Raw genomic sequence first — 12,179 nt, 5'->3', positions numbered from 1 at the left:
ACGCTTGCAAATCTCCCATGCAACACACTGTGCTGTGAAGCCACTACGAATTCAGTGAAAGAAAATCTGAGCTCAAATGGTAAAAAAACAAGCATAAGAAATGAAAATAACAGCTGTTAGTTTTCCAAAAAGAATGTGGAATCTGTACGCACCGTTCCTCTTCTCCCTCCAGGAGTTTTCGGTAAGCACTGATCTCCATGTCCAGTGCTAATTTAACATCCAGCAGCTCCTGGTACTCTGTAAGCTGCTGTTGCATCTGGTCCCTCATTTCTGTCATTTCTGACTCCTTTGCATCCAGCATCTTCCTAAACTTTTCCCGCTCACCAGCCATCATTTCCTCCAGCTCACGAATGCGATCTTCTGCTGCACTGGCCTAGGTGGACAGCATATGGGAAAAACTACTTGGCATCTATGTGGGTACAGTAAAACAGCTAAAAATTCATCTCCCTCCCAACTGAACAGAACAAAGATTTCTCTGATTCAGAAAATATGAAAGCACAGCAATGGGTTGTTGGGGTTGTTCAGCCTGGAGAAGAGAAGGCTCCAGGGAGACCTTAGAGCAGCTTCCAGTACTGAAAGAGGCTCCAGGAAAACTGGAGAGGGGCTCTTGACCAGGAGTGCAGGGACAGGACGAGGGGGAACAGTTTTCAGCTGCAAGAGGGGGGATTGAGATGAGATCTTAGGTAGAAACGTTTTGCTGTGAGGGTGGGGAGGCCCTGGAACAGGTTGCCCAGAGCAGTGGGGGCTGCCCCAACCCTGGAGGGGTTCAAGGCCAGGTAGGATGGGGTTTGGAGCAACCGGATCCAGTGGGAGGTGTCCCTGCCCATGGCAGGGGATTGGAACTGGGAGGTAGTGAAGGCTCCATCTCTGGAAGCATTCAAGGACAGGTTGGACTGGGGTCTGAGCAACCTGATCTGGGTAAAGATGTCCATGCTGGCTCCAGCGTGGTTGGACCAGATCAACTGGAAATGCCCCTTCCAGCCCAATGTATCTGATAATGTTCATGTATCCAAATAACACAGTGTTCTCTATTAGAGAGGAAAGCAGATGTAGTCTCTTTACCTGCTTCTGAAGACCAGAAAGCTGGTAGCTGAGTGATTCTATTCTCATGCGAGCCTCCTTCAGTTCCTCTCGAGCTGCACCAGCAGCTTTGTCGTTTTGATCTGAGGAGAGTTTGGCATTCTCCAGCTGGAAGGCAAGTTTGATATAAGTCAAGCAATAGAAGCTATTTAATCTTAAATAATTTCAAATGGAAACCTGGTCAGTTTAGGATGAGAACTGCATAACATTAAGGAAGTACTCCAAGGACTGGAAAAATCTCTCTCAGTCCTATTCCTGAAGGATTTGCTTATGCTATTAAAATAATAGTCCATTAGCCTTTCCTTTATACAGGCCATCTTACAGTTTCCAAATACTGAGGTTCATGTGATCACACTATCTGCCTGTTCATTGTAAGAGCAATCACACTGGGTCAGAGCAAAGGCTGCCTCGTTCACATCCCAGTCTAACAGCTCGCGGGATGCCCACAGACCAAGCTCAATAAACTATTCTGAGGGTATTATGTCTCACCTGGCCATTTGCAGCTCAGGGGCTTTCTAAGCCAGAGATGACATTTTGATGCTTACTATCTCTGTGGATTTTTCAGGCAGGAATTTGTCTCCACCTTGAATTTACAGGGCATGGAGTTTACCTCTGTAGTACAACCTGCTTTTTTTTCTTCCTAATCTGCCACTGGATATTCACTGTCCCTGCTTCTACTGAAAGACAATTAATAATCCCTCCTCATTCACCTTCTCGGTGCTATCACCCTTTTGCAGACATCCCTTGTACCCTCCTCTTCTCTCGACTCACTGCTTTGCCCAGGTGAAATTTTATTTTAACCTCCCCTCCCGAAGGACCCATTTCACGTTCTGAATCGCCTTCGCCTCCTCTGTGTTGCACTACCTTTTCAAGAAGGACTAAAACTCCGCACAGCGTACCGGCTGACATCCTACCCCAGGGGCAAAACAGTGCTGCTGGGTGTATCCTCTTTCCTGAAAAGCTGCCAACATACCATTTGTGTTCGGTTTTTATTAATGTCACCTAGTGAATCAGCTTCATTTCAAGTGGCTGATTTCAACCAAAGCTGACAGAACTCATAGCCGTTCCATGCTAAATTTCATCAAAGTGGAGAGCTCAGAACACCATCCTTTTCATGCCTGGCAGCTGGAGTTCAGTGATTCTGCTCCACCCCATGGAATCCGCCCAGGAACTGGACTGCCTCGATTCTAAGAGCAGTTACAGGAGGAAAACGTTCTCTAGGCATACTCACAAAGCTTTATAAAAGCAGCCTCTACGCTGAGGGCTTTGAAAGAACTTCAAGTCAAATACATACTCCCCTGCTTCTTGTCTGGTTTAAACCTAAAGTGTATTTGAATGCTGACAAGCATTCCCTTCCTTACGGCCACACTGGCACAGTGCCACATCCTCAGATTCAGCACCTCCATTGCTGGTGTCAAAGCCCACGGGCAGAGCAAGATGTGGGCTGTTAGCCAAGAGCCTGCCATCCCAGAGAAGCTCAGCACCTAAACTTAACGCCCCACTTTGAGATCAGATTCCGTAACAGCTCAGCCTCTCTGAACAGGGACACATCTTTATCCACAAAATGAAGCTTATGGCTAGGCTTGTTTTTCCCTTCGCATTCCAACTTCATCCATAATAACAAACATCTTTTATGTGCGGAAAAAGCATCTGAATTTCTTCATCCCCTGGTTCAAATCTTGACACTTTTTCATTCTCTAAGTCTCTATTTTGCACACCTTCTTTGTCCTACGAGGCACCTTCACCCTGGACCTTCTTTGGACTATGACATCAATCCAAAAATCTTGGCGTATAAAAAACGTATGTTCCTAACTTTGGAGATTAGTACATCTTATTTATATTGTTCCTGCCATAAGAAATTGCTAAAGATCCGTAGACTAATATTTCTCAAACTGTAAATCATCAAACCAAAGAATTCAAAGGGAGTCTCAGTGAAGAGTGGCTGAGAATAATGTTAGCAGCACCATAATTTTCTCCACCACAAGAGAACTGAAAGTGGCCATAATTACAGGCAAGTATTTTCAATAACCAGAATGCTGGCAGCTGCCCAATTCCTTCAGCGAGGGCGATGAATACTAAAGAAACCCAAACCTGTATCCAGCAATTGCACCAATAATGAAGTTGCTACTCATCCCATGTCCCCAGTGCTGGATGAACTGGAATTTGCTAATTTGGGAGAATTAGCAAATTAGAATTTGCTAGACTGGAGAAAAGGAGACTGAGGGGAGACCTTATCACTGTCTACAACTGCCTGAAAGAAGGTTGTAGTGAGGTGGAAGTTGGTCACTTGTCCCTGGTAGCCAGTGACAGGACAAGAGGAAACAGCCTCAAGATTTGCCAGGGGAGATTTAGGTTGGATGTTGGGAGGAATTTCTTTACTGAAAGGGTTGTCAAGCATTGGAAGAGGTGGTTGAATCACCATCCCTGGAGGTCTTTAAAAGATGAGTAGATGTCGTACTTGGGGACATGGTCTAGTGGTATACTTTATAGCAGGGCTGGATTGGCAGTTGCACTCAATGACCTTGAAGATCTTTTCCAACCGAAACCATTCTGTGTTTCTGGGATTTGCACTTGTGTGATGGATGCACTTGACTCCCAACCATGCTTTGGTTCAGGCTGACTAACGAGCAACAGCCTTCAAGCCCTTGGGGTGAACTTGCCAGTTCTTGGCCCAGGTTCAAGGGAGTGAAAGCATCTCTGAAAATATTTGGAGAGGTGATTTCGAAACACAGCAGTGCAAGATAGCAAATACAGAACAAAATACCAACGTACAGAACAAGATACCAGAGCAAAACCAAAGGCATCCATCTTGTCTATAGTACTGACTGGCAGCAAACTACTTCACCCGACAAATATTATGCTCAGAATGGGTCCAGACTGAGCTCTCCCCTGAACGGTAGCCAGACTGCAGGCCCGCTGACCCCATCCTTGAACAGGGACGGATTTCAGTGTCAGAAATCCCTCACCCGAGACCCTAAGATCTTGCCTTAGCCAAGGTTGGGAGATCCCTTACCTGCAACATATCCTTGGTAACTGACTGATAACACACTGAATTAATACTGTGAAACATTACTGATGTATAGAGCTACTTGATGTTATTATAAATATTGTACAGATAACTCCATTAGGCATAAACCATTGACCAATTCTGAGACTAAAATTGGACCCAGAAGCACTCAGGCTCCAAAAGGAGTCCAGAAAGCAAGTGGACTGCTCTGAACTTTGTGACCCAACAGGAGGGTTCTCCTTACTCTGTGTGTCTCTAGCCTCTGTGTGAATCACTCTCACTCAATTTTCTTTTGTATGTTCCTTCCATGCAGTGATTAGTAAGGTGAACCTTGCCAAACACACTGAACCTTGTCAAACCACTCTCAAACTTCGTTAAATTCCATCAAACTTATCAAATACTGCCAAATCACTGTTTTACCTCAATAAAACCCTTTTCCGCTGCTCTCTTTCGACTGAGGTGCATTCCACTCATCCGCACCAGTAGGCAGATAAGTCAAGAGAATGCAAATGTTTTCAAACGTTTAAGCAGCATGGATTAAATGACTCCTGTGTTCACATTTCCTCTCCACTCTGGTCTGGGAAGAGCCCTGCATTCAGTTCTGGAGCCCTCAGCTCAAAAAGGACATGGATCTGTCGGAGCGGGTGCAAAGGATGCCACAGAGATGATGTGAGGGCTGGAACAGCTCTGCTCTGGAGAAAGGCTGAGAGTCAGGGTTGTTCAGCCTGGGGAAGGCTCCAGGGAGACCTGTTTGAAGCCTTTCCATACTTCATGGGGGCCAATAAGAATGATGGGAACAGAGTTTTAGCAGGGCTTGTTGTGAGAGGACAACGGGTTATGGCTTTAAACTAAAGGGAGATATTTTTGACAAGGAGGGGGCTGAAAGGCTGGCCTGGGTTTCCCAGAGCTGTGGGAGAAATCCCATTCCTGTAACCATTCAAGGTCAGGTTGGATAGGGCTCTGGCAACCTGCTCAAGTGGAAGACAGCCCTAGTCACTACAGGGGGTTGCACTGGATAAGCTTGAAAGTTCCCTTCCAACCCAAACCATTGCATGATTCTATGATTTCCAATTCATAAACCATGGTTTTCATCACCAAAGCTGTTCAGAAAATGTCTCACAGCTTGTCTGCAGTTTCCCCAACACCAATGAAACTGCAACTGCATCCAGTAAATTTTCCATCCAGAACTAACTCAGATCACTGAAATGCGAGAAGGCTTACGCACATATAAGAGTATCAGGGCCAGTAAGAACACTGCAAACGCCACCGTAAGAGTAAGGAGACAAAACAACACCAGACATGGAGCCCCTCCCAGTACATCCATATCAGTTTGCAAGGTAACTGCATCCAGGCAAAAGCCCATATGGAAATGCAGATGTTCCCCAAGCCCCAACCCATCCCTCCAGCTTCTTAGAGCCAACGTATTGCACCTCTGCAAGTGTCCTCCACCACCTCCACTTGGAGGAAGAACTGGATCTACTGACATCAAGAAAGAAATCCTTCTAGCAGAAAATGCTGTCTAATCAGCTATTGCATGACATCCTCGACTCCCACTGTGTCCTCTGCACTGACCAACAGTTCCATATGTTTTCTCAAAGAGCCTTTCCTGGCTAACGCTGTTCCTAGCTGTTCCCTCTGGCTACCACCTCCCTGAAAACTCATCTGGGCACAAGCACAAGAGGAGGCATCTGTACCCTAGGACCAAGCTCCTTCAAATTACAATTGCCTATCTCTTTAAAACCAGCAGGGCTGATGGAAATGGTTTTACCTCACCCACTGGATTCCCTGTCAGCCAGCGTGCTGGGCAGCAGCGGTTACCTTAGCCTGGTAGGTCTGCTCCAGCTCCAGTTTGTACAGCTTGACTTGCTCGTCGTGTTGGTTTCGCAGATCCTCCAGGGCCTGAGTCATTTTGGACTCATACTCCTGCTGGCGACTGGTGTCCACCTCGACCAAACGATGTTCATGCCGTTTTCTTGTTTCTCTTATTTCCTACACACAAAAAAAAAAAGGGGGATAAATTCCCACATAGGGTAAACAGTTATATTCACAATTAACTATCTCAGCACTAATTATTTAGTCTACAGGAGCTGCCGTAGTGAAGGCACTGAAGCCTAAGCATTACTGCAGGTATTAATGGATGCAAGTTCTCGTTCTCATTTGGCAGGCGACAGTTCTTAAAAGTGATCTGACTTAAAAACAAGTTTAAAAATATCTGTATACAGTTTAAGTGAGGAGCTGTTTTACGCCACAAAAGTCAAAATGGGGAGGTGGGAGAAGAAAGAGAAGGCTCTGGGGAGACCTTAGAGCAGCTTCCAGTACCGAAAAGGGCTCCAGGAAAGCTGGGGAGGGGCTTTTGATCAGGGAGTGCAGGGATAGGACAAGGGGGAATGGTTTGAAGCTGAAAGAGGAGAAATTGAGATGAGATCTTAGGAAGAAATGTTTTGCTGTGAGAGTGGGGAGGCCCTGGCCCAGGCTGCCCAGAGAAGCGGTGGCAGCTGCCCCATTCCTGGCGGTGTTCAAAGACAGGCTGGATGGGCTTGGAGCCCCTGATCCAGTGGGAGGTGTCCCTGGCCATGGCAAGGGGTGGAACTGGATGGGCTTTGAGGTCCCTTCCAACCCAAACTATTCCATGATTCAAAGAAAACATGAACTTAAACATAGCAAAAAGAGATTCCATGTGCTACGCTACAAACCTTTTCCTTCTGAATGTACACCACTACATCACAATCACAGTCTTCAAGGGATCAAATAACGTCACCTTTTGTGACCATTATAGACATTGAAAAAATAATCATTACAGATAAAAGCTTCATCTCCAAATTTCTCCTTTAAGCATATGCAGATATTCTCTCTATATATACTGGATTATCTCCACTCATTGGATTTTGGTTACATTAGTAATAAAGCAATGACCCAAGCAGTCTTGAAGACATAAGTGTATTTTCTGGTCAGAGTTTCCACTAAGAAATGTGCATTTTCAGAGAAGCTGGGTCCTTTGTGCTGGTCCAAACCAGCAAGGGAAGATTACTCATGCACTTATTCATGTTGAGCCCTGCAGAGACCTGGCCAAGCCTGGACAAACAGTGTGAGAAAGCAACACCTTCTCCCTTCAGGGCAAGACAAGAAACAAGGGAGTGGCTCGAGTGCTGGGAGGAGGCCTGACAGTAGCAGCAGGGACACCAGGAGGAATGGCAGGCAAGAAGCTCACTTTGACTGCCTGAACTGAGGTCACAGCAGGCTAACACAAACCCAGAGCAACTTTAGAAGTTGTTTTGCACAAATGCTCTAGGTCTAAAACCAGACTCTTCAAAACCTTCTACTCACAGCAATGTGCCCTCGTGTGATCTGGAAGAAGCTTTCCCTTTTTGGATGAATTTTCACGCCAAGTGCTCAGTAACTGTAGGCAAGGACCCCTCAGGGGCGGACTACACAGTCCCAGGGGAAGGTCTGAGCTAGTCTAGTGGTTCATCACTGCCAGGATAAGCAGGCTTCCCATGCCACATTCTCTTCCAACAATTACGTCCTAACTCTAATGAAGCTTTGGATCCTTCACTGAACCAACTGAATTCACTAACCTAAAGAAACTAATTCCTTTTTTCCTTTGTGTGTTGAACTGGTCGGTAGAAGATCAAATAGCTCCAAGGGTGGGTAACGGAACAACCTCTCTCCAGCACAGCAACCTTTAAAATTAAATTCTGCTGTCTCATTTAGCTTCATCCTTAGTCAGGGGCAACCTCGTTCTCCTCAGGAAGCAAAGATATTTTAAGGTCCTACGATCAAGCAAGGGTCTGTCATTGCAGTCGAGTGCAACAATCCAACTACTCCAGGGCATGGAAATTACACAGTAGCCAGTGCAGCTTACAGTGATCCTGAGGTGGTGATGAGGGTGAACTCAACCAACTTGGTTGGTTTCTTTGTGCTGCTCCAGCCTTTGCCAGTTGCCACAGCCCTTCATCCAGTCTGGGCACTCATTTGATCCATGGTAGGACAGAACTCTGACTAAGCTGGCAAAAATTAAACTCAACCAAAAAACCCAAAGTACTTTACTACTTAAACAGGCTTAAATAGTTTGGTGCGAACCAAACGTCACAGCTAGCAGAGGTGAGAGGAAGGGCAGCAGTGTGTGACAATTGCTCAGCAGCCACCAACTGCATAAGCTTGCAGAAGAATGAAAAGCCAGAGCGGGTTTTCACAAGATGGAGTAAACTGACAGAACACTTTGCATCTGGTACATAGATGCCACAATTCCCTTTCCCAAACCCCTCCTGGCCATTCCCACTATTTCCTTTATAAAAACTCTGGCCCTCACTAGAACCACTATGAGTCAACTCAACTCACTGAACAGGCAGAAAACAGCCTTGCAAAAAGCAGGGCGATCCCTTACTGTTCTGGTCAATGAAAACAGGTCCAACAACCACCAAAGCTCTGCCACTGATTTACTGTGGGAAAACCTTTAACTATTGTACTACTCAACTCATTTATAGCAAGGATTATACTGATTTTCCTGACCTAGACCACTTGGTAATTGCTTACAGTCAGTTTGAATAAAAGCTACACAAACTTCAGATTCTGATGAGATTACACAGTTGCTGATACCTCCTCAAACACATTCTTCCTGAAATCCAGATCCTCTTGCAAGCTCTGGCACCGATTCTCCAGGTCCACACGCATGAGCGTTTCCTTCTCCAGCTGCTTCTTAGCAACAGCATGCCCATCTTCAGCCTAGTACGGAATTTTAAAGAGAAAGGGTTCATTTGGTCTGGATTGCTATTTTTCACCCATAATCCCTTTATGACCCCATTTGACATCTTTGGACCAATTATTCACAACCACAAATCTAATGTCACTGCTTTAAAGAAAAAACACAATAAAAAAAGAAAAAAGAGTGTGTGTGCTTATAAATACCTAAAACAAGCTTTCACATTTGTATACCAGTTATTTAAAACGTGGGATTATTCCAATACACTATGATAATGGAGCTGAGGACTATTAATTCCTCAAGCACAGCATGTTTCACACTCTTTTTCTTGCTCACGCAGTCCCACTGGGTACTCCAGTATAGGTTTAAAACTATACAGGACCATACAAAGGACACCATCTAGGAACCTGGCATCTCATAAATACAGAAACACTTACCAGATGTGTTTAAATAAAAGCTTTTGACCAGTAACATTTCTAAAATATCACGTTACTTTGGGTGTTTTACAGAGACTTCTTTCAATTCATTTTTAGATCCAAGAGAGCAGGGAAGGGTCCAGCAGTAAGCGAGCTGGATCAGGAATGCTCAGGCTATAAACTAACAGCAAATAGAAATAATACATTTTCCAACAACAGCTTTTCCCGTGCTAAAGTGAGGAAGCCTTAAGAGACAAACCTTAGCAAGTTGGGCTCGCAGGTCGGCCACCTCTGCTTCCAGACTGCGTTTCTCATTCAGGACAGTGTTGAGTTCTGCTTCACTTCTGTGGAACAGTACCTCCAGATCCTTAATGCGACCCTGAGCCACAGACAGGTCTGCATCTTTCTTCTTGTAGCTGAAAAATCAAAAGTTCATTATATTTCCACATGGGTGCAAACACCTCTTCAGAACATCTTGGTTACAACTTGGATATTTTGATATCACACACACTTTCTCAGCATCAGCACACAATGAGGCGGCTCCTATAGAGTGCCCTGCAAATAAAAGTAATCACAAGCACCTCTTAAAACTCACAGCTTGTACTGTGGTGTTGTAAATACATTGCTTAATAGAGAACATATGTCATGGGCAGGCAAGGGAGAAACAAGAAGGCCACAGACATCTGAGAGATGACAATAAAGCTATGTTACACATAACAGGTGAAGAGTATTTATTCATCTCACTGCTGCACATTGAACTGCTGAAACCCATCACTCTGGTCCACAGCCCCTGAGCAGCAGAGCACACGCATCTCCCAGAGAGGCCCAGGAGCACTCAGTGCTTCGTACTTGATTGGGCCAAGCCCATTCCCTAGGCTGTATTTCCACACAAACTAGTAAAGCAAACCATGGTGGAATGTGGTCACCTTTCAGGAAGCAGTATTTCTGTGGTGGTATCCGTTACGAGTAATTTCATTCTGGTCACTTTAAATATCATTATTTGAGCTGTTCTATCCAACTCACAGAACTCATCAAGGTCATCTCCCTTCTCCCTAACCCCCTCCCTCTAACATCCTGCCTTTCTGCGGCTTCTCTAAGTGTGTGTCCTTATGTTATTAAAACCATTTTGCTATGTGATGTAATCCTCCCTTGCTGCAGTTTAGGCTCATCACTATTCTCATCTCAAACACTGTGAACAGGTTTTGGTCTTTTTCTCACTTTTCTTCCCATCAACCTGTCATTTCCAGTCTGTGGTCAGGAAGCTGCTCTTAAGGGCCCACAGAAATAACTCTGAAGAGGAGCCCTACTACCTTGAATCCTGTCTGCAGTTTTGGGCCCCTCACTACAAGAAGGACATTGAGATGCTGGCGTGTGTCCAGAGAAGAAGAACAGAGCTGGTGACAGGTTTAGAGCACAAGTCTTGAAGAGCAGCTGAGGGAGCTATGTTTTTTTTAGTCTGGAGAAGAGGAGGCTAAGGGGAGACTGCATCATGGTCTACAACTGCCTGAAAGGAGGTTGTAGCAAGGTGGGTGTTGGTCTCTTCTCCCTGGTAGCTCACGATAGGACAAGGGAAAATGGCCTCACGACGTGCCAGGGGAAATTTAGGTTGGATATTGGGAGGAATTTCTTTACTGAAAGGGTTGTCAAGCATTGGAAGAGGCTGCACTGGAAAAGGTGGCTAAGTCACCATCCTTGAAGGTGTTTAAAAGATAAGTAGATGTTGTACTCGGGGACAGAGTCTAGCAATGACAGAAACCATTCTGTGATTCTATCAGTAGGCCTTAAACAGCTCTGACCTCCAAACACGAAGAAAACACTATGTTTGCCAAGAACAAAACGCTGAAGTCCACTGCTGCAGATCACTCAAACCCAACTCCCCAGCCCAAACCCCAAGTTGTGGCTCCCGGTCTTCTGATCACTTGTACTGTCCTCTTGGATTTCTGACATGCCCATAACTCTAACAAAATGCAGTGCCCAGATTTATTTCACAGAAGCCCTGCTTTAGGGAACGTTGTTGTGCCCTGCACACATGATTTCTTCGCATGACTTGGCCCAACGTGCATCTGTTTCTAACTAAGCAATAAATGGGCACACTTATTTTGTGACCTGCTTTAGCTACGGGGCTCGTGTGTTCTCTCTGCATTCCTTGGTGTAGACCTTGGAATTTGTTTTTATTTAAGCATAACCAATTTTTCTTAACCATTGGTCTCATCTGTCACTGTGAATCCTGTTCTGCAACACGTGTGGTGTGTCTTCAAGCTCAGCAGCTCACAAAGACCCACAGACAAAACAGAAATTGAGCTCACAAGACAGTTATTTAAGAGCCACCAGAAAGCCTTCCAGACAGGCTCCTCAACCTCAATCCCCCTGCATCCCACATGTCACACAGCGAAATCGGCCACTGTGTGCGTATCACAGACAATCAGATTTGGAAGCAGCACCTAACAGGCAAATGCTCCTTCACAGAGCAGGAACAGCAGTATCTGCTCACACAGCCTGCGGAAGCCAGGCAGCATGCAATATTCCTAGTGAGAGAGGAATGAACAGAACTGTTCGATGAAGGGCTTGACAGAGCGCCATAAAGAATTCCTGACAGCCGAAACTCCCTCCTGCTCCTTCAGGAGCACCAACACTGGAACAGATGCCAAGCTGCTTGCATTCATTTTTATTTGCATTTAGAATTTCAGCCTGGTTTATTGTCTACATGCAGAAAGCAGACAGGAAGCTTTATAAAGATGCAACCTGCTTCTGCGGGTCTCCAAGGTGCCCGAGTTACAAAGGGCAGCCACTGTTCCTGTTGAAATGAGCCAATGCTCTCGGAGGGACACTAGGTTGGGCAACCCTCTAGAGCTCTTGTTTCCAGAAAACAGACGAGTTTCCTCAGGGGAAACATTTCAGCGAGCAGGGCAGGCAGCAGGGAGAGGAACCTGCAGCAAGGCAGTCACATAACTGGGAGCTTGCGGCTCAAGTAGGGGGA

General features: G+C 45.6%; 1 protein-coding gene across 2 annotated transcripts in view; it reads right to left on the bottom strand.

Annotated features, from left to right (window-relative positions):
- The window catches only part of LMNB2 (lamin B2), a 40,955-nt gene that overhangs the window by 13,708 nt on the left and 15,068 nt on the right, over positions 1-12,179 (bottom strand). For both annotated transcript variants that reach the window (XM_054050358.1, XM_009567010.2), the window contains exons 3-7: positions 9,462-9,618; positions 8,684-8,809; positions 5,906-6,076; positions 1,063-1,188; positions 153-373 (exon numbers count right to left, since the gene is read on the bottom strand). In XM_054050358.1, the coding sequence (XP_053906333.1) occupies positions 153-373; positions 1,063-1,188; positions 5,906-6,076; positions 8,684-8,809; positions 9,462-9,618 (801 nt within the window). The remainder of the gene's footprint in view (positions 1-152; positions 374-1,062; positions 1,189-5,905; positions 6,077-8,683; positions 8,810-9,461; positions 9,619-12,179) is intronic.

This window comes from Cuculus canorus, chromosome 27 (assembly GCF_017976375.1).
Source record: "Cuculus canorus isolate bCucCan1 chromosome 27, bCucCan1.pri, whole genome shotgun sequence".
In the NCBI taxonomy this organism is placed as follows: Eukaryota; Metazoa; Chordata; class Aves; order Cuculiformes; family Cuculidae; genus Cuculus; species Cuculus canorus.
This window is presented reverse-complemented; position numbering and strand designations above follow the sequence as displayed.